General features: G+C 39.0%; 1 protein-coding gene across 3 annotated transcripts in view; it reads right to left on the bottom strand.

The window, feature by feature from the left end:
* The window catches only part of stxbp6 (syntaxin binding protein 6 (amisyn)), a 159,885-nt gene that overhangs the window by 74,746 nt on the left and 61,351 nt on the right, over positions 1-23,788 (bottom strand). The window contains exon 6 of one of the 3 annotated variants that reach the window (XM_042388327.1): positions 20,711-22,618. The exons of the other annotated variants lie outside the window; for them this stretch is intronic. Coding sequence (XP_042244261.1) covers positions 22,595-22,618 — 24 coding nt within the window. The 3' untranslated portion in view covers positions 20,711-22,594. Of the gene's footprint in view, positions 1-20,710; positions 22,619-23,788 lie in introns of those variants that run through there. 3 annotated transcript variants of the gene reach the window in all.

Raw genomic sequence — 23,788 nt, 5'->3', positions numbered from 1 at the left:
ACATTCAACACAGATGCACATGCATACACAGATATATCTTAAAAGGCTTGGAAAGTAAGAGGAACAGTCATGAGCTCTCTAAACTGTTACTTATTCGTGCATAAATTCAAGTGCAATCAAAAAATAAATAATAAGAAATGATTAGTAGGAATACACAAATATGCAGAAAACCATTTACTCACACACACACACACACACACCCCTGGGGGAATGATTACAGACCACCTTCTAGCTTGAAACATTATTATCCAAAAAATACAGGAATACAGTAGCTGTTTCCTCTGTCATCTGTGTGCTGTCACATTAACCATGTCCTTCTATATTCTTGGTTGAGTTAGGAATTTAAGCTTGTTATGTACTCATTACACAATGCTTTAGATAAGGGCAGCAGCTACATACAAAAAATGTTTAATGTTATGTGATCACCACCCTGCGCAGACTGACCAGCTGCATCCAGGAGCCTGACTGTCTGTCTCTGGCTGTTTATGTCAGATTCTTTCTTGATGACAGAATTACTCCCTAACACCTTCAATCTTTATTTGGTGACATCTTTCTCTGACTCTGTGTTTGTGTGTGTGTGTGTTCACAGCCCAAGGACATCCATGCGACAAATGCACTACTTGTCATATGCCTGAATGTATGTGCATGTGTGTGTGCACGTGTGAGTGTGAGAACATATGTGGTGTGTGCTCCTGTGTGTGTTTGTGACATCCTACTGCCCTTCCAGCATCAGACACATATCCTCAAGGTCACAAATCAGGCCAGGTGGCCATTTGGAAAGATTAAGGACACATTCCTAAAGAACAGACACCTTTGATTTATCATATCATGCCAGTAGCCATGGTGATCTCTGCTATTGAAGGGCAGCAGTGAGAGCTTATGTAGCAAGGCTCTCAGCAGACACCCAAGAGGTATCAGGCAAGACTCAAAATCTCTCCTAAACTCCTCTACATGTTACACCCCAAAGTGACTGTGGTGAAAGGGAAGTAGGGGATATGAGGAGGAAAAAGTGGGAGAGGGAAAGATAAGGGGGAAGAAGGAAGAAGGAAAGAGGCAGAGTGTAAGTGAGACACAGACATAAAACCCCCACTAGTCCCCTCTGACAGATGCTACCTAGGGCTGCATGCCAGGGAGGTGCAGTCTTAAGATGACAGGCTCTGCCATAGTGAACAAAATTGATAATGCCATATGGCTAGAGGAGAGCGGCTGTGGATTCCAGTCACAAAGGCATGAACGAAAAATAATCCTTTTGCTGCTGTTGTAGGACATGGTTTTACTGCCCTGTAAGACTATCTTCAGGGAGGAGGGGAGAGGAAAAGAAGAACAGGGGAAAAAAGGTGGAAGAGATGGAAGGAGGAGGGGCATGCTGCAGGAAAGGCCACACTGATGAAACCCCCACCCTTTCCTCCTCCTCTTGTTGTTAGGTGCATCCCTATCATTAAACAAACAGAAACATACTCCCTCCTATCTCATAACTCTAGCGGTTTCCTAGATAGTAACACAATAGCTGGCATAACTATTTCTGGTGCCTCTAAAATCAGATAAAAAGGTGCTTTTGTCTCACAAGAACAGAAGGCAGGTGGCACTAAGCCAGGATTTCTACTGTCTTAACATCCCTTTCACATACATACACACACTGCAGAGAAGGGATTGTGCACTGTCACGATTTAAACAGAAGGTTTATAGACATGGGAATTGTGTGAAATCCAAACTTACAGTTACCTTTTCCCCAGGTCCAAAGAGGGAACTAAGGAGACAAGGGAAGCTGGTGGGCCTTTTCTGTGGTGAGAAGCAATTAATTTGGAATGTGCAGCACCGGGACCTGGAAGGTTAGACTTAAATGGAGCACAGCCAGCTACAGAGACTAGGCTTAATTGTTTGATTGATTGGCCACAACTGCAAGGCATATTTCTGAAGCCCCTCTGCGCCGATCAATGAGTCAATGAGCACCTCGCCAAACCTCGCAGCTTCCCGGCCTCGCAATTCAATTAATGTGGAGGCCTTGGTGGCCCCTGCTTGCGATCGTGTTACAGCCCTGGAGACAAACCTCTACTGCTCCCCCTCTTTTTTTCTCATATAGGAGCTTACTGCGGCAGATACAGGCTAGGGGGCAGGGTGTGTGGCTGAGGGGAGGGGTTGAGAGGAAGAGGCAAAGGGAACGGAGAGGTTGGCTTTATTAGATTGGTAACAGACACTACATACTGTATCGGACACAAATCGAGTTACCCTCCTAATCTGTCATTTAAACAAATTATCTTGGGTGGTGATGCATCAGCAGTATCGCTCTACTCCAGGGGGTTGAGGTAAGGGGGAGGGATGGAGGAATGGAGAGAGGGAGGGGCAGTGATGGAGGGCTAAGGCTAATAGAGATACAGGAGAGACTGACACTTTGTCAGGAAAGCAATGGAGGGAGGAAGAGATGGTGAAGGGTGACTGGGGACAACACTTTAAAATTCAGGATACAAGCTAAGGTCTGTTGTTTATATTCACCTCAGTCCTGATCATGAATATTCCTGTAAACAGACAAAACATCCCAAATACTGTAGCTACTGGCAGCTTAAAATTGTAGTGTGCACTATTTGCATGCAAATTGTGCTAAACTGAATATTTGACAATAGTGTTAATATATTAGTATGGTCGAGCAAAGAGATGGAAAGGAAGTAAGATGAGTAGACTAGTGGAAAAATATGAAACTATGTAGGAAGTGTAAGAGAGTTGAACACTATTCCTTTATCTAAACCCGACTGAGTCCAAAGAAGGAGGGAGAGATTCAAGCTGGATGGAAGCAATGTGTGCTATCTTTTAAAATGGCAGACAGCTTTGACATGATGTTTGGTCCGGGTCAGGGTCAAGGCTGAACCCACCATTACTGAAGATTGACAGGTTCATTGAGGGAAGACATACAGATAAACAGACCAACGGAGACACCTGCGACTCAGGAGCTTCAGTGCAGTATGCTTAATGTGTCAACATGAATAGCATGTGTATTGTGTTGAGAAAAACTACAATAGAATATAATTGTTTAGCCAAAAATATTATTGTTGTGGAAAGAACCAGAGTGTCATATGTTAATCCCACACAGAGCTTAAAGAAGAAAAACAATATTTGTACTGCTTTACAGCAGAAAATGACAACATAATGTAACTGTAAGGGCTTTATAATGCCTTTGTGTTCAAATGTGCTATAGTATGTTTTGCCTTAATAAATACCAGTGATGTAACAATAACTTTAGAATGACCTGGCGCTGAATCTCCCATCCAGCTATTACACACTCATTCCTACACCATCACATTTTCAAGTATTCAGTGATGATTGATGGATGAGTGACTGGAGAAATCTCACCTACAAAGGATATGGAGCCCGGAGTGTTCAAGATTAAATAATAAAAGAAGGAAAGAAAAACATGACGTGATAAAAGATATGAATAAACCAATAAAATGTGAAATGATTTAAGAAATAATTAAAATTCCTCTCATGATATGAAATGTTATATCATCATTCTTATTTTCATAGTTGCAGTTTATTTTTGTTTCACTAGAGATATTTATTTCAAAATATCTATAAATATATTATAAATAGTCTTTTTACGTAATTATAATTATTATTTGATGACACTTTTCATGACTTCTTTTCAATTCCCACTTCCTCATCGTTCAGCCAATCATACGTCCCCAGCTGCCACAGCTGGAGACATATGATTGACAGAGATGAAGAGGAAGGGACAGTTAGTTAATATTTAAAGTATCACACTAAATGTATTAAATGTATTTATTATTTCACAATTTGTTGGGGCTTCATATTAAAAAGAATATTTGACTAACCAAAGAGCCAAAAAGTTACTGTATAGTCAAAGTGGGTTTTTTTGTATTTATTAATTGAATTATATTCCCTGTTTATCACATAATTACCTGATGGATCTCTGATCTAATCACCATACTTAATGGTTTTTGTTTCGAGCCCCCACAGCTCAAGGGAGCAGGCAGTGTGACAGTGCTGTGGGTGGAGATGAGCGAGGTGTAAATTAAAGTGAGTTGTATAACATTGCATCGTTTCCTACTGGTTGCCGATAGGGGTTATAAATGACTTGATGTTCCTTGATGCAGTGCCTTTACAGAATACAAACTTGAACATGCTTCATTTGTCATTATGAATGTCAGAATGAATGACATACTAATAATAAATGAAAATAGTGTTCGTGTTTCCACAGACATACACCAGTGCATTTAAGTATTAAAGAATAGTGCTGTTCTGGAAACAATCTATGCTGTAAGGTTTTCATATCTACATGCCTGTTTCTTTATAACTCCTGGCTCAATATACAAGATGACAAATACACCTCAGAACGGTTAATAGAGCTTGTCAAGATCAGAAGGAAATGTGTCCTAATTTGAATAATATTTCAGCAAGTACAAACAATTTGAAGGCTTAGTATGAATGATGTTTAATTTGATACCTGTGGTGAAGGTATCTAAGATGATTTATGCACCTGCCAACCTTTGAAATTCCCACATTTGATTATTGGTTACACTGGTTACAATATTGTTGATTTTAGAACATAATGTTTGTGTGTTCATGTGTGTGTGTGTGTGTGTGTGTGGTGTATTGACTTATATGTATGTGTATGCAATCAGTGAACAGTCCAAAGGAAATATGAGTCATATTGTCAATGGTATTAATCAGATACAATGTCCTGAATATGGCAGGTGAGCTACATTGTTCTAATGCTTGTTTGTTTTACAACAATCTATATTGTTTTCCCAGTCAATCCCTTTCACTAAAGCCACATCCCAGTGCATTGTGAAAAGGCTAACATGAGAAAAACTGCTGATCAGAGAAGCACACACACATTACATCACAAAGTGAAGCGGTGTGAGAGCATTGACTAGGAGATCAAGGCAGGTCTCAGAGGCCTACTGCCTCCCTTTGACCCTTCAACCTCTGGAGCTTCACTTAAGAGTCTCAACTCCTCCTCCACCTCCTACATCTTCTGCCCCTTCAGCTCCCTCTGTACTCAGCCATGGGATGCTGAGTGCACAGTATCCAACTCTGCAGACTCAGAGAAGCAAAAGGTCAAGGTGCAAAGGTCAGTTTTAAATCTACGACCCCTACGTCTCATGCGTGAGGCTAGTTTCCTCTGCAGAGCTTTGTTTCCAACTGTGTGCTGTGCTATCAAACAGCTCTGTGTACTGTATTTTTCTCAGCAAAGAGGATTTGCTGTAACCTTAACTAGAGCCTGTCCACATAACATACATTTATAAAGGTATGATACGTGCATACACTGACCATAGCTAATATACAAAAAACATCTACACCAATGACTAGTTCCCTCATACTTATTTTAAATTTACTGTAGCTTCTGCATATTTTCAGTATGTTTCTTATGTGTTTCATTAATGGCAACTTGTGTTAGACTAAGACAGGAATACCCATCATCTAGTAATGTACTAATTTGCTTGAAAGTAAATGAAAATTTTGTATATAAAGTAAGATTTTCATGTTCTGCTTTAAAATGGATTAACACCCATCTACTGTATACAATACATGTCAGTTTCTATATGATGAAGCAATGTGCTACAGTGTCCTTGTATAATAAGCAGCTGCACCTGGGAGAGCTGTCCTCATTAGGGCTCATCATACAGTACACATCTGCACACTCTCTCACACACACAAGCACACAAAGACAATTGGCTGCAAGACTTTTAGCTTTTAGCGTTTAGCCATATTTCTCAGGATCCTCTGAGTGAACTAGGAACTTGGAAAGCAGGCACACAGTACAGTACAGAAACACACATATTAATTCACTGGTACATTACCTCTCCCTAGAATTAGTTTCCCTGAACTGGTCAACAGGCAACACTGACCATGTATAATATTGACATCTTGTGTTAAGATTTGTTACTTAATCTAAGGTCAGTAACCTCAAGGTTAAATAAAAAAAACAGTATTCTACCCTCTTGGTAAGATTTTGATTTATTAACAGTATAATTATCATGATTGTAGAATAGTGTTATATATTAATAGGAAAAAAAGACAAATCCTTGATAAAGTGTACATTTGTCAGTCCTGTTTAAATGCTTCAGCTACATATATATACAGCAACCAAAGATGCCATATATAAATCAATCTTTCATAAATGACTAATTATGACTGTTAATACAGTTTCTATAATTTAATTTCAGTCTACCTTATAAGTTACCCTATATTACCTTTTAGTTACAGCTGAAAATAACTGACCCCTACTTTATTCAAACATACCTGTTTTCAAATAGATAAATATAAAAATACTGGCCTGTAAATAGCTGACCATTAATTTCTTTACAAGGAAACACATCAGTAATTCTTAGTAAATGGATACTATTTTTTTAAAAAAAGCTTATTTCCTTGTTTCATTAATGGTCCTTAATGTGAGGTTAGTGTACATTTTCAGGTAATGGGCCATAATGATGGAAAATTGGCATGACATGTGAATTGATAACATTACAAAAATAATTCCAGTTACTGCGGTAAGTTTAACAGACTTTCTTTTACAAATAGACAAACAATTTCTCTGTATGTAAAACAAATTCAGTTCCACAAAATGTATAGTATGAAGCTATTACTAACATAAACCTTCAGTGCCAGATTATTCCTTTAACTGATTAACAAAGGAGGTGTTCTTAGAAATCATTCTATTGAACTCCATCTACCACCCTGAACCAGACTACAAAGCAGTAGTAAGCTGATGAGTAATAGTAGGCACATGCATGCACAGTAGCATGTGTCACATCTATTCACTGTGAATTTTACTCACACTCATTTCCAGTAACACAGGGGGTGATTATTAATGAAAAGGCTGAACCTGTTACGTCAACTACAGTGATGTCAGTCTAGACTCAAGGTTTACTGTAGAAGACTCTGACTCTTACCAGAACCAGGTTTACCAAAGACACCCAACAGCACATTAACATCTCAGTTCACTGATTATAGAGTGAGCAAAACAGATTATTTTTCTGAGGATATGAGAAGCTTGGAACTTTTTTTCGGGCAGTAAGGGTGCCAGCACTCAAAAATAATCAGCTCCACAGCCAGAGCAATAAACATTAACTCTGCACATGAATACAGAGATTTCATTTTCTCCTAATTGCTTCTGTGCATTGAATAAGTGAGTAGTTTTTTAGGCATGCTGCGGCAGAGCACATCTAGACTACGAATATGACATTCAGTTTTTTTGTTATTCATCAAGTGGGTAAAAAAAAACAGCTGTGGTGAATAAAGTTCAGGCTCATTACAGCTCACAGAAATACACAGACTCTAGAGTGAAAATTTATGTGAGTATGATACAGCAGGACTTGTTGTCTTATTCCTATGGTTAGTATTTGTGTGTGTGCACATGTGCATGAGCGTGTGTACTCCTATCAAAGTCTGTCTCAGCCCAAGTGGCTGTTGAAATATGAATGCATGGTGTAACTGCCCTGCCATCCTACCTGCAGTGCCTCTGCAGTCACTGTCTTATGGCAATGAGCAGTGACAAGGGAATTCAGGGGGAATGGCTCTGCTTCAAAGGCCATTTCTACTGCCACTAATTGTCTGTCATGCCAAGCTGATAGGCAGCAGGACACTGACAGACAGCACTGATCACAGAGATGGGATACAATTGAATTCTGGAAAATGGATCCCGTCTAAATGCCTCAGCTCAGGGAAACTCAGGGTTGCTTTACGCAAGATTTTTATGTAAGAGTGCTACTACAGCAAGCTAGTTATCAGCCTAAACCACAAAATAGTGCTATAACGAAGTGTCCCATCTCCTAATATATCATGTGTAAATGAATTTTATGTGCCCCAAATTGAATTTTGGTGTGAATGTGGGCACTAGTCACTGGTTGAAGTGACTAACCTCAGAGGGAAACAGTGAAATACAAACATATCTTTAGCTTCATTTGCCTTTTTGATATATTTTGGAAAAAAACCAATCACAGAGCAGCAAGGTTAACATGAGGTGTACAATTCACAGACATCACATCTAGAGTTGAAACAACTAGTCAAATATTTTATTTGTTGATGACAGAAAATTAATCGGCAACTATTTTAATAATTGCTTAATTGTTTAAGTCTTTTTTTCAAGAAAATGTGCTGAACATTCTCTGGTACCAGCTTGTTACATGTGAAGATTTGTCAGTTGAATAAAACAAGCAATGTGAAGAAGTGGCCTTTGGTTTGGGGAATTTTCAAGGAATCTAATCTAATTTATTTGCTATTTTCTACCAGGAGAGACCAAGTGATTAACAAATTAATCAAGGAAATAACAAATTATTATTTATTTGATTAATTATAAACTGATACTGAAAATAATCAATAATATGGATTCTGAATATAATGGTTTAATTCATTCAACAATTTTTGGCATTTGGAGTCACCAACATGCTTTTGCCTGTAGCTGTTTTGTCCTGTTTTATCTACATTTTATTGCACCCTTTAAATGTATGAAGACAGATCACACTACCACCAACATATGTTCACACATGCTTTGTTGTCCTGTCATTCTCACTCCCTCCTTCCACCCTCTGTAGTGTATGTAATTCCGGCTATAGGAGACAGAATGCTCCCTATGGCACTTAAATTAACTCTAAAGCCCCAAAGTCAATGTTATATTTACCTCGCTGACGCATGGTGGGCATTGGATGACACAGATTCACCTGCTGTGCTAGCGTGGGGCCTAGCTGAGGTGTGAGAGCGATACTGAACAAAAGGATAATGCAGAATGGAAAACACCTGTCTAGCTTGCTTACACAAACCACAGGAGGCTGCATCGACACTGAGAGGCACTCAGGTCAGTGTACTGTACAGTGGCTGAAAATACCGCAAACATGCCTAATGATAGCAAGTTGATGGGATGATGTGTGGAGATTCCTGTGTGTGAAAAATGTAATGAAGGAATATCATGAATAATTCTCTTTGCAATTTTTTTTTTTTTTTAGCTTTTTTTGTTCTTTCTTTTTTTTATTTCTCAGTCTCTGTCTCTCTGTCTGTTTCTTTTCATCTCTTGTTTTATCTCTGTCTCTCTGTAGGAGTGTACTCACGCCGAGACACGAGCATTGCGTTTCTCTCTCCGTGTCTTTGAGGATCTGTTGGCCAGGCAGATCTGCCAGCTCAGCTGACCCAGTCCAATCCAGATCCTGAAAGCACAGGGGCTCTTTAAACTACCACAGGATGACAGGCCACCCTCCCTTTGTCTGGGAGTAGACCATTGCTGTTGTTTCAGCTGCATTGCAGTCATCCTGAACACATCCATATTTCACTGGGGAAAAGAAGATAGATCGAAGAAGAGAAGGCAGCTGAGGACAACGCCAGAGCTGAGAAAAAAAAAGAGATAGACAGGGAAGTACTGTAACAAGACAACAAAAAGTAAGAGAAGAGATGAAAAAGAAAACTGATAAATGAGCAAACTCAATTTAAGAGTCTTTGACAGGCCTCATCTATCCCTGACTCATTAGCCAGAAATAATAGTAGGGGCCACTGAAAGGTCGCACAACATGTTGCTCAACTCCAATCAGTCCAACAATTCAAGGACACAACTTACTCATTCACCCTCCTTTTCATTAAAAACAGCCTGCCTGGACCCCTCCCTCTTACTATTCATGACATTCAGGGTGCAGACTTGCACAAATTACATTTCTGTGGTCCATCAGCACAGCAGACAGCAGGCAGTAACTTACTGTATTTCTGAGAACTGAGCTGCAGCAGGTAACTCATTTTCCTGACACCCATTGGGAGGGAATTAAATAAGATGGACCTGAAATTGTCAGACAGTTGACCTATAAATCCACAAGTGGGCCACGGGTGGCGAGGGGAACGGACAGACAGAAACAGTTGAAGGAAGAGGGAGATAGAGAAATAGGATCAAAAAAGAGATCCAAAGAGAGGGAGGAAAAAATAGAAAGTGATAGAAGAGAAAAAAAAAACCAGACAGACAGACAGACGCATATAAGAATATTAGGTGCTTTTTTCCTTCAGCTGTCACGCAGGGCAAACACATCCAGACGGTGAGATATGACACATGGGTGTGTCCTGTTCGGCCCACTTTCCCCCCCCAGCAGTTCCCGTGAATGTCTGGTCAGCCTGGCCCTAATCCTCCCTCTGAGACTGACACCATTCCTGCCCCCTGTGCTGACTGGATCCTGTTTTTTTTTTTTTTTTTACCTCCTCTGTACTTGATGACATGTTAAAAGAAGGACAAGTAAAGCAGATAATTTTCCATGCGGATAAAAAGCTTTCATTCTTTTGACAATCACTGCAGAGATTTGCTGCAGCCAGGAGCCACAGATAGATGAGAGAAACTGAGTGAAAGACGCAAACCAAGTATGGATTGACAGCAGAAAAGCATGATGAAACAAGTGGCATTTGTGATGCTGTGAGCAAGTATTAAAACAGACTTCAAGATGCAAATAACACTGGGCTTATCTGTGAATGTGATTAAAAAGCGAATGTTGGGACACATAATGTTTAACCTACATACCCTATCTCCAGCGATTCCCACCGAGAAAGTCCCTCTTATCTGCTAATAGACCTTGGTAATCCCTCAAACACGCATGTACTGTACACTGGCAGCTTTTAATGAATACTGAATGAGAGATGAGTCCTGCTAGAAACCAACAGATAGCTCAAACTATATGGAACTACTGCATGTGTAGAGGGTCCAGCTGTCTGAATCGATGTGTTCAAGCTAAAACATACAGAGATTTCCCCTTTAAAACCTGCCACTGGTATTTGTTACATAATACTTTACCAACTCTCACAAAATAAAATTTGTGCCAATCAGTTACTTTTTACAAGTGATGTGGAGGAAAAGTGGGAAAGTGCAGCCTCCAGGGGATTTTTGGCAGAAAATTGGAATGCAGAGAGAGAAAGATTGTAGACGACCAGTAGTGGAGATCAGCAGTGTGACCATATCCAGAAAATTAGATTAACTGAATTAGAGGGATTAGATTGACTACAGCTGGATTGGACCTGATGCCTCAAAGAAAAAAGAAAGAGCAAGAGAGGGAGTGCAGCACACAAGAGGGGGGTACAAGGAAAGGAGGATAGCCGGAAGTGTAAGATATAAATAAGTTTCTTTGGGAGTTGGGTGGAAAAGTCATATTGCGGTAGAGAGAGGAGCAGAAGGAGAAGAGAGTAGACAGATCAGCAGATTTAGGTATCCTGGGTAACTTTTAGGGCCCGGCACTGAAGTGAGCAGTTGACCCTGTCGTGGCCATGCCTTGCTGCTAAAGGTTCAGCTGGGTTCTTCTGCTCTACAGGTCTCTGCTTGAGCTGCAGTGCCCCTCAGTGGTTGAATATGGGCATATAGGCTGAACCTTGTAGCATGTCTACAGAGGAGATGTGAGTGCATCAAAAGGACAAGAAAATTTAACAAATTACTTATATCCTCTCTTGGCTCAAAACCCCAAAGCTATGAAGTGATTATTTCATTCTGAAAAGATAAAACTTATTGTTTCACATGTATGGATTTAAATGAGGGTAATTTTTATGTTTTGGCAGTTGATTGCCTTTCTCTTGATAGTATTTCACCTGCTTAGTCCTCCTCCAGCGTGACAGAGACATGGTACCCTTCCTACTTGCTCTGGGACATGAAGAAGCCATTAACAGATCATTAACCTGGACAGAACTAGTATTATGTTTGAATAACAGGTTAGGTGTGTGTGTGTGTGTGTGTGTGTGTGTGTGTGTGTGTGCGTGTGTCTGTCTGTGAGTGTCTTGTTGTGTGAGAATATGCAGCAGAGAAAGACAGAGCTCTAACTAGCGGAGATGAAGCCTAAATCAATGTGATTAATTCATGTTAATTGCTGCCCCCTGGTGTCAGTGCCGCGGTTGTCGTTACTTTGCTGATACACACGGTTTTGGGCACGCCTCTTTGCCCAGAAGATAAATCTCCCAAGTCAATAGAGAGACAGATACAAATTCCTGCTGCTTCATAGCTTCACACTGCGGTTACCTCTGGCCCCGACGCAGCAAAAAACTAGTCTTACAATAACTCGCCCTGCTACCCCCCCCAATCCTCTGGTGGAATTTGAAGAATATTAACAAGGCTGTGGTGATGTATCATAGACAAACAGGAAGTGACAGATTTTGTTATGAATTCTCCCTCCTGCATATTCCACAGTGATTTAGAGGCTTCACACAGCATGCACTGCAAATCTGTAGGGTGTTGTCTGCATACTGATGTCCTGCTCACTCAGAGCAGGGACTTTTTTTTTTAACCTTTCTTTAACAAGGAGAGTCCCACTGAGATTAAGAATCTCTTTTTCAAGGGAGACCTGGCCAAGAAAGCGGCATAAATAAAAACACATAGTTACAGACAGAAATCACAAAAGGAGATAAATTTAAAAAGAAAATAATAAATAAGCATAGGGAAACTCACATTTCAAAAGAGAAATTTCTAGGAATCAATTGCATAACCAGGTAAATTAAAAACATCTAAGAAAGAATCTGCCTCTAATTCTTTCATTTTGGATTTAAACGCATTTGAGAGTTATTTGTTCAGTTTAAAGCTATTCTACAACATATTCCATGCCAAGGGTGCAGAATACACAAATAGCCTTTTTCCTATTTCCGTACAGGCATTTGGGACAGAAAGCATAAAAAAGCCCTGAGAACACAAAGACTACTGTCTGGCACTTTTCTGCATGATAAAAACACATCAGTAGTATGGAAGCAGACCAAGAATTACCTTGTACTTAAAGGTGTACCGGTGTAAAAACCTACAGGTGGCCAAAGCAGGCCATCCTACCTAAGAGTACAACTCACAGTGGTGAGTGAGAGCTTTACAATTAGTAATGAACCTCAAGGATGCATGGTAAGTTGTGTCAACCCTATGAAGACACCGAGTAGAGGTAGGCATTTATAAAAGATCACCAGAGTGCAAAATAGGTAAAAAAAAAAAAAAAAGTGGCGGCAACAAGACATTTTTTACATTAAAAGAAAAACACAGCTTATATCGAAAATAAAAACCCAGTTCTAGCCTCAGCTTTTTCACCAGGTACTGCACATGTGGCTTAAAAGTGAAGGAGTCATCGATCAAAATACCCAGATATTTATAAGAGTTATTTATAACAACCTCGATTTCACTTCCCTCAAAAGTGACCACCAAAAGGGATATTTTGTGGCCTATTTCTGGAGTTGGTAAACAACATAAGTTTGGTCTTATCTACATTAAGTATGAGTTTCAGCTTCAGTAGGGTATTTCGGACAACAATAAAAGCATTTTGCAAGTATTGAATGATCTGTGCAAGAGTTGACACACAGCATTATATAATAGTGTCATCAGCACACAAATGTAAATTAGCATCTGACACGTTTTGACTCAGATTATTTATATATATAATGAAGCCCTGTGGTGCATCCTCTCCAACAGATACAATATCAGAACATACATAGCATATCTAATAAACTGAGACCTATTACTAAGGTAGTTTGAGAACCAAGCGATTGCTTGCTCCAAGAGTCCTGAGTTAAGAAGTCTAAGTTTTACAGAATTTGACTTACAGGATCAGAGGACTCCTTCAATTTTTAGAGTTTAACAAGACTATTCTTCACACAACAGATATATTAAAGTCACTAAATATACCTAAAGTAAATAAACATCCATTCAAAGTATAGTATAAACTATCAAAAGGCACAATGTCTGAAGTGTACATACAACGAGTGAGGCAAGGACTCAGTCAATGATAAGATCAAGAATGACCATGTTTACACCATCTGTGGTGAAGCCCTCTCTTTTTGAAAACACACACACACCATGGGGTTCAGAATTTTGATCGGCCATCCTCTGCTCAGAGATCAATGTGAAGAGAGACGCACTGCAGCTGATACATAAGGATGATTAATGGCCTGTAATCAGTCAAGGGGAATGACATGAATTTGAGGTGCGTGCGTGTGCATGTGAATCCGATTACTCTGGCACATCATCATTCATGCATTTAGCTTAGCTTAAAAACAACTTCCACTTCTAAAGCAAATGTCTCATTTATCAAAGACTGAATTTTGTCCTCAATTTCTTATAATGTAGTCTACAAAAGTATGATTGTATGGCCAGTATGGACAAGTGGAATGATTACATCTACCATCACTCTTTCAATGTAGAATACATGTGGCCTGTAAGTGTTGTGTCAATATAGACTTCTATAAATCTGTACCTATCCTTTGACAGTTAAGTTGTTTATAAAGGGTGCCAACTCAAATTCAGTGAAACGCCATTCTGTCTCCAATTTATAGAGAAATAAAATTATTTCCAACTCAAAGTAAGGTTTTAGGGGAAAAAAAGGACTGCAAGAGTTTTTACTTCTGTTTTAACTTACAATGAAATTTGATCTCAAGATTATTTTATAAATGAGATCTTGGGCAGAGGTCTATCTGAATTTCTTACTGTTGTGATCAGACAGAAGGCATGTAAAGAAACATTAAAGTGCAATAGACATCTGCATCGTCCCATAACATGGCTAAGGTCTACACCTTTGAGTGTGAAACGTCTGTAAGTACCTGCACTGAGCTAGAGAAACACAATGATTGATATACTGTACATCTTCAAAAGGGGCTGACTGACTCACTTCATCCATGTGACCGGGCGAGAGCTTTGAGTGATCCCTGAAGAAGGAAAGATTGCATGCCACAGCTTGTTTGTAGCCAATCTGTTTCTTCAGTCAAGTCAATATTGTAACAGCTGGATACACTAGATGAGTGAGCTGCTGGATCAATAATGATGCCACATCATACCGTGAGACTCATGCAGGTTTGCTATACTGCATGTGTACAAAGACACACAAAGGTGCTCACATACAAAACATTTTCTTTTCTATACTGTATGTCTCAAGGCTTGAAGGTGGTAAAAACATCAAAAGACACCAAGCTCTGTCAAACAGCAGCCTTACAGTAATGCACTGTCAATTTCACAGAAACAGTAAGCATCCCTAATGTTTTGTACCTTGTACAACAACAATAGTCCTGTGCACACTGTATCGTGAACATAAATGATACAAAAGGTCCACAAGGAAGTGGGTCACTGCAGATCTTTTTCCCCCAACCCTGTTTGTCTTCTAATACTAGTCTCATTTCGAGAAGGACCTTACGGTGGTATTTATACTCTGTAAAAAGAGAAGATGCTTCTCTATGCTTTTTCTTTCACCTCAAGTATATCCCTTTGGGTTTATTAATAAAAACAACAAACTAAATTGGGTGTATTTTGCTAACCCAATGCAGAATTACACATTACACAAAACTAGGCATAAAACCACTCTGTGTACAAAGGGAGTAAAGTCAGATCATTTTTTAACCAACTTCCACAAGAAGAGGAGAAGAAAGAGAAGTAGAGAAGAGATTGTAAGAGAGAAGTATGTGAGGTAGATATACATTCCAGGATAATGAATGATGATTCCAGCATGGCTGACATTGCACTCCACAGGAACTCAAAGGTAGAGGGGAGAATGGGTAGGATGGGCAGCCCAATTTAGAGCAAGCAGCTGTTGTGCGCATCGCATCGCTACTCATCTGCCAAGTCACTGTAGGTAGGGCGCTGAGGTGACTTCCCAAGCTTCACCGGCCTCCGCATCTTCCTGACGTAGATTTGAAAATTCTCTTAGTAAACACACTTCATTCACACACACAAGCACACACTGGACAGTCCCTTCCATTAATTAACAGGCCTGAACCCTGTTTCCCAAAAGCATCTTACAGATAATGTGACCTTAGTCTCATTGTACGTCTGTGGGTAAAATCATCTTAGCCTTAAGATACTTTTGGAAAACGTGACCTGGACTGCAGTACTAATGGTACTAAGGTATGGACTCCTCCCTCCTCATTCACTTAGTTCAAGAAGCTGTGTCACATGTGCTGACTCAGTGCCTGTCTGTGATATGTAGCTTTTGCTTGTTGGTGCCATGTGACTAAACATAGCTCAGCTCAGTCAAGGTACTGCTTAACATTAGGCAGCGGTCTTGGCCATGCTGCTATTTAACCCACTGTCAGTTTCTAGCTCGGTTTTGCTAACCTGCTAGCATACACGATACATACATACACAGCACAGCAGAAATTGAGGGGTGATGGCACTAAAGTCACTTCTGGCAGAAAGCATCTCAAACACACTTGCAGCAGCAGCAAAGGAAAGTGTTAGCATCAGTGTTACAGGAGTTTGCGAATGAGCAAACTCATAAATAAATAGCATAAAAGCATAATATTGGTACCATAATGCACATGCCACACAACTTGAAAAATAAGGCCAGTCACTACAAGAAATTCACAATTAATGCCGATGCAAACACTTCACATACTATAGAGAAATGGCAGGCAGAAGTTGCCAGCAGACTCAATGTCATTGACAACAAGCAGATATGCAGGATATGCTTCTGTGAGCAGACATATTCGCTTACTGACATTGCCAAGTAGAAACACATGTTAACAGATTCAAGGTACTGACTCATTTGTGTTAGCCTGAACACTGGTAAACTGATAATATTTAAAGTAAAATATGACACATTTGAGGCTGATAGCTGAATAGCCGATAAAACGAGTCATGGATATTGGCAGCAGCAGTAGGAACAGTGGCTGCTGGCAGACTGTTGGCAGGTAAGCTTGCTTATGAAACATTATATGAGCAGTAGCAGCAGCAAGTGTTCGAAACAGTGATACAGCTGAGGTAGCAATTAAGTGGGGCAGTGTGGAAGTCAGATGTGGGAAAAAAAGTTCAGAGGATTCACATTTTATGTATCTTAAGTTTTCAAACATATAATGTTGGACACCTCTTTTTCAAAGTAAGATTAATGGAACACCAAGGCTATGTGGACATAAAGTTTAAGATTAATTTCACTCTTATAACAGCAGTGTATCACCCTGAAATGGCTGAGTTGCTCAGTTCTTAAAAGTGATGTATGCATTAGTGTTTGATCTATGGCTCTCATTTTTATTTCTTAAGACACTGATGAACATAAATATATTGTTAAATGTCGTTGGGGCATGATTAGCTCTGCTTTAATGTGGAACTCCATATCAAATCAACTGCAGCTTCAAATTAAGTTATAGTTAATAACCACACTCAGGTTGGGCTGCTCCTAACTACTGTATCTAAAGTTTTTTAGCACCTTCACTTGGTGGAAATAGTTTGTAGAACTTCTATCCAGATACATTTCTCTGGATCCCACTTTCCAGAATACCTCGGGGACACATGCAATTCCTGCTACAGTTATTAAACTTTGACTTTGGGGTAAAATCCTATCCTGACTAATAGGACTACTCAGGAATCATTGCAGAGATTTGTATACAATAATGAGAAATAGAGGTGCAGTTCCAACTCATTCGGTTTTCTCTCCTCTGGGTGTAGCACGTAATTACTCCCGTGGAGCTCTGGGGAGGTTGGCAGATTAAAAAGGAGTTGCCCCGGGGCAAGTTGGCCAGCCAGTTAGTCAGTCAGGCAGCCACCGAGCCTCTCCTGAAGTGACATCAACTCCCTGGCTAACAGGAATGTCAATGCACCTCTAAAGGTGACACCTGAGCAGACAAATTCACTGATCACCCAAGAAGTTCTTTTACTGGGTCCCCCACAACAGTGCTCCCTCTGCATGACATTATACTTAAGTTAATTTTGAGGTACTTGCAGTTTAAATAATATTAGTTTTTGGTACTCTATACTTCCACTGTACTACATTTGAGACAGATATTGTAATTTTTACATTTATTTAATATCTGTAGTAAATGCTTACTTTGCAGATTAAGATTGCACATAAAGATGCAGAGTTTAAAAAATATATGCAATGTTATTAAACTGCAAACTGCATATGAAATAGATTAAATTAGCTCCACTTCAACTGGCTTCAACATTAAAATAAAGCTTATGCATTAATGTATCAGTAATAATAGTCTGACTTTATGGTATATAATAAAACTGACAATTGTGACATTTCTCTGTATAATAAATACTTGCACTTTAATTAATTTATATTTGTACATTTTATTCATTTTATTGAATACTTCTGTGCCAATACTTAAGACTGCAATTTAAAAATCTGAACAACATCTTCTACATTTTAAACTTATTATTTTTATTCATTACAAAACTGATACACTAGCAATGTATCAGATGTTGTATCAAGACTCCGGCTGGTGTGTGTTGTTCTCCGTGTGCAGGTTGGGAAAACATTTCATTGCGTATCTGCCCACTTCCTCTGTCCCTCTGTAACTCAAGCCCCTGTCAAGACATTCACTGTAGCAATTACTGATATTGAACAGCTCTCAATCAGTCCTTAATTCAGACCTTCAACCTGCGATCAATGTATACATTACACCGAAATTACACACTAATAATCAGTTCTTCTAATCAATACAGTACTGGGCTATAAACCTGTAGCTGACAGAAATGATGAGTCTTTCTACAAGGCTAGTGCACCCTCCGGTGGTGTGCGAGGGTAGTTTAACTCTGCTGGGTGTACGTGTGAAATGTAAAATGTGCTAATTCTATTCTGAAGAACCAGATCACAATCTTACAGACAAATAATAATTTCCAGGTGTCAAGAAATAAACCAGGATGTGCGTGCAGAGTTTGAGGACAGGTGCTGGGAGAGAAAGAGGGAGGATAGATGAACGATTAGAGGTGAGTTATACAAAGGAGTGAGGGATGATTCACAGGAGTTGGCAGAGTGAGTAATGGTAGCAGAGTCCTGCACGGGAGCTTTTATGAGGTACTTACTCCCCCCCCCCCCCCCCCCTCTCTGGGACTAAAAGCTATAAATCATGTATTTCAGAACTGCTTCCGCACTTACTGCTCTTCTGCTTGTCAGTTTGGTCACTATCATTAATTAGAACATTAAAATACAATTAGGAGGAGGGAAGGAGGTGAGCATAACATAGATGTTTTGATAAGATTCATTCATGCTTACTTAACTCTGTTATACCTACAGTATGTAGGTCTTTATCAATGACCAGGCTCATCAGTTTATTCCCTCCTTTCCTAACAACGAGTGAATTCAAAGTTTAAGGTCTTCTGGTGACATGGTGATATGAATATGTTACAAAAATGTATTATCTATGCTACTCTGTGCTAAATGGATTTTTGGATCTATGGATATGGGTATTGTTATCAATTCAATCTTTGTTTGTTTTTAAGGGAAAATGATTTAAACTAACCCAGCTGCATGAACTTCATCTGGCTTGGAGCTTAATATGTTGTAAGCCTGTGTTACAAACTGGGAACATAGAGTTTGAAAGACATGAGTGTTTACTATGTATGGAGGGTCTTTACTATTGAGTTGCATTATAGCTTGAACTATAGACAATAAAAGTCAGGATATACTTTGACCATTCTTGTTTTATGACTTTTTTGAGTCCCCCAACTTTATGAAGTGCACAACCAAATAATCAGAAAACCCATTGAAGTCTTTTACAGACAAATACCTCAGTATTTCTATGAGACAAAGCTCTTGTGAGGATGTCAACAAGAGATAACACTGGTGTTGCTCCTCTGACAGCATAAAGGAATGTATTTGACAGTACTCAGGATATTTCTGTACATGGTCATGGACACTTTATCATATTTTTTCCAAGTGAAACAAAGCTTATTTGGTCATAAAGGCCTTGTTGTGTTACGAGCTCATGGGACGATGCATTAATTCTATTGCACAAACATTCTTAAGAAGTTTTACATGTTTCTCAATTGATCACAATTCAATACTTTTACTCTTGTGTTTTACAAGTTTTAAAAGCATCAGAAAATAAATACTTTAGATCTTGTTATTACTTAATTTGACTCCTTGTATTAAAAGACCTGTCAAACAATTTGAGAGTGACACCAGTTCCAATCATTTGTTATTTTTTTTCATTGTGGGGCTTTGGTTTATATTTGTATTACAGATTGTGTCTTCAAAGTATACCACATGAGGGCAGTCTTCACAGCAGCCTGGGCAGAGGACCACATGTGCATATTGAACAATGTACACACACAATCAAACAAAACTTTCAGTCATATCAGTAGCGTCATATCAAGCTGTTGTCTTATATTTTGCCAGCATTGCCCTCTGCAGGTCAAACAGGCCATTGTACACACCATAAATCTGACTGTAGTACAATTACTGTATATTCTTGGTCTAGATATTTTAGTCAGCATAATAAGCCAGATCAGTGAAACTTAAGTAGAAATTATGAATCCTGTTATTTACATTATTTACAAAAGAAACATCACCAGTATTGGGAAAACAGTTGAAGAACTATTTGGACTTGAAGTATAACGTTTATTACTTTTTCAGTGATATACACAGTTCTCGATGGGAAGTTGACAAACTGAAATATCAAAACTCCATTGTCCCTGCTGGTCAAGACTTTTCTTCATCCATAGTACAATAATCAGAATACACACACGAAGTACAACTGAATTTAAACCTGGTGAAACAAATGTGAGCATGCAGATAAAATTCAACTGTTTAAGTAACTAAATACCTTGTCATATTTAATTGTGTACTACTTGACCAAGAATGACTTTAATTCAACATATTGTGAATGTGATTCCTGCATAACGCTCTCCTGTATTCTAAACACACATAATTATATAATACCAAGTATTTCATTCGATCATAACCAAAAACCTGAAGACACTTTTTCTTTATCCTCTGATCCTCTTAGGCAGTGTTACTCTGGGCTGCTACATAAAGCAAGACAATATTAACACCAATTTACAGACTGAGGTGAGATGTTGACAGCAAAAGGCACTAATAAAGAACCACTTTATTTTGATTGTGGATTGGACTTTATTTTACATGTTACAGTGTTAAAGAGAGCTGAAATCAGTGTATAAGCATTGTTGAGGCATTGACTGAGAACATCAGATAGAAAGAATGACATAACGAACCTTGAGACACTGTTAGCTTTTTGGCAGCTTATTGTTTATGAGTAGGGAATATCTACAAGTAAAACACGCAAATACAATAACACCCAACAAAATAAATGTACAACTTCTGATACCATTCTTTGATGAGACTGTTAAAGCTGGTTATAAAAATGACACAATAATATAAATTCATTTTTCTATACTGTATATATATATTTTTATTAAAACAATGAACATCCAAAGTGTTAGAGAGGAATAAAAGCACACTAAGATTTAGGCAACTGGAACGTTTCATTAAGAACTCCACAGTGCTCTGCAAGATAAAGTTGTCAGTGCATTGTAACATCATGAATTATAAAATTAAAATGTATAAAAAAAAATTAAAAAAATCAAATACATCTCCATTGTGAGGGTGGTGTCTTGCCAGTGAGGAAGCCAAAGTCACAGTCAGTTAGAGAGCACTGACAACAGATAAAGTACGACACTGCGCTGTTGCTATTTGTGATATTTTGTCCATTAGCTACCAGTATATAGATCATTATAATGACCAACCCAATTATACTAAAAAGCACAAGATATGACTACTGAGTGATTTAATTTGAAATACAGCCAGGAGTAATTTAAAACATCCCACGTTCATGGGACACATTAGCTCTACAGACATTGATAATAGTACTAGAAGAATTACATGTTTTGCTTTTTACAATGCAGAAGCTGGTTTACTGAAATGCCCCCCCTTTAACATAAATTAATTTTCTGAAAGAAAAAAAAGCTTATTCTCAAAACAGAGTTCTTCAAGTACACTTACAAAAATGCTGGCAAACATTTTCCATTTAGTTTTGGTTGTTTTGAATGGTAGACAAGTCTAACAGAGGGTTAAAACTTTTCACTGTTCTCATTTACTGTGTTACCCAAACCAAGTCACTCGATTCTTTCTCACCTGCAGTTTACAAAATAAAATGTTGGACACACTTTTGACTAATACTGCTTTCATACATTTTGAAATGATGGACAAAACAACAGATCTAAAGAGTGACACGTCCAAACAGTCAAAAGAGAGATATTATTATTTATTAAACTGAAAATTAATACTTGGGGATTTATTGATGTTTAGGGGTAGAGTTGATGTTTTCTCTGTGTTAGTAGCACAGATGTGAGTATTAATTTCGTCTGACATCCCACAGGAACGTCTAGCCTGTCTTTAGGTATGTATCTGTTATTTGTGTGGTGCATTGCCACCCACTCTTAAGTCAACACCTGTGAAACCCATGAGAGGGCCTGTCACTCATTAATCAGACTGCATAATCACTGCAGTGCTCATAAATAACAGTAAACAATTAATAATCTGTGAGACAAGCCATTCCTTGTCTTGGAGTGATAGCTGATAATAACTTGTCAGCATGTGTACACTCACATTAGTGTCTGAGTGAAAAGGGAAAGGGTTTACGGTGACCATAGTTATCAAGTACAGTCATGGCTGTGGCTTGTAACTGTTTTGGCAAACAGAAGCGTGACACATTCTGTTGACAGTCTAAAGTACAGTAGCTATGTTTACCTCTCCTCCTCCCTTCTGCTAGCTGTGTCCCCATTGATAAGAACAAGATGCACCAGAATACAATAGCCAAAAAACATTAGAATGTTAACATTGTTAACAAATAGTACTCATTAAAATTTTTTTAAAAAGAATAAAATCTGGAATCCTTCTCCTGTACAGCGACTGGCGATTGGTGACCCCCCAGCCCAGTTGGTTTTGGCAGTGGTTTAACACTTGTGCTTCATGGCAAGCTGCAGAAAAAATGGGGTAGGGGTTGCAGGATAACACAGTGAGAGAAACCAAAAATAATGGTGGCCACCAGGGATTCTGGTCTTTTTATTCAGGCACTGACAGAGCATTCTGCAACTTCATTTATCTCATTAACAAGAGATCTAATTGGCCTGGCTGGAGGCTCGTTAGAGAGATGACCAGGGCTACCAATCCAATTTGTCGCTATAGGGTGTGGAGATGTCAGGATGGAAGACACACACATTTACACACACACACACACACACACACACACACACACACACACACACACACACACACACACACACACACACACACACGCTGCAGACTGAGTATGGAGTATATTGCTGTGGCATGCACAAAACTGAAATCTATGGAGCAACCAAGTGGGGGCAGTAGAGCAGCATACAAAAAGGAGTAGCCTTGATTAAAACTCAGCTGCCAATTTAGCTGCTGTCACAAAGTGAGGCGCATAAATGGGATTGCAGAAGTGATCTTAGAGAAAAAAGACAAGGTGACCCTCTGTAAGACAGTACTGCAGATGCTTAGCACTGTACTTGGCTGTAATTTAAAGATTCCTTGTGTGCAGAGGTCCACGTATAAAAAATGCAGATTACTTGAAAGGAAAACTCATAATATATCCAGTAAAACCATCCTGAAAGTCATTCCCAGACAGAATGGATACAATTCAGATGGTCTGGATAATTCTATCAGGAATGACTTCTTTATCAATCTATAAGGACACCGAATGTCTTAATACGGGGCCTCAGACAGTATGAGTCTTGGGAATAATGAGCAAGACAAATGATAAGTTATAAATCAAATCATATAAAAGCTAATGGCAGCCAGAGAGAAAAATGAGAAATGCTTGCAAATGAGTGATTCTTCATGGGGGATCCACAGTCATTCTCTCCTGAAACCATCAAAGCCAGAGCATTTTTCTCTGCTCATCACAGTTTTTGTAATTCATCCCAGTGGGGAAGCTCATCTGTGAGCAGTAAAAGGGCCATTCAAGGCTCTTCAAACATCTTTCAATTATACAGTATTACAATCACTAGTACCGTATGGCATTATGCAATGCTCAAAGTCATGTTATTAGATACTGTATGGCTTTACTATTAAAGTCACTGACACCCCACTTAAAATGGCACATGTCTATCAATAAAGGCTAT

This window comes from Thunnus maccoyii, chromosome 16, assembly GCF_910596095.1.
Source record: "Thunnus maccoyii chromosome 16, fThuMac1.1, whole genome shotgun sequence".
NCBI classification, from domain to species: domain Eukaryota; kingdom Metazoa; phylum Chordata; class Actinopteri; order Scombriformes; family Scombridae; genus Thunnus; species Thunnus maccoyii.
The sequence above is the reverse complement of the archived record's forward strand: the minus strand, read 5'-3'. Positions and strand labels throughout refer to the sequence as shown.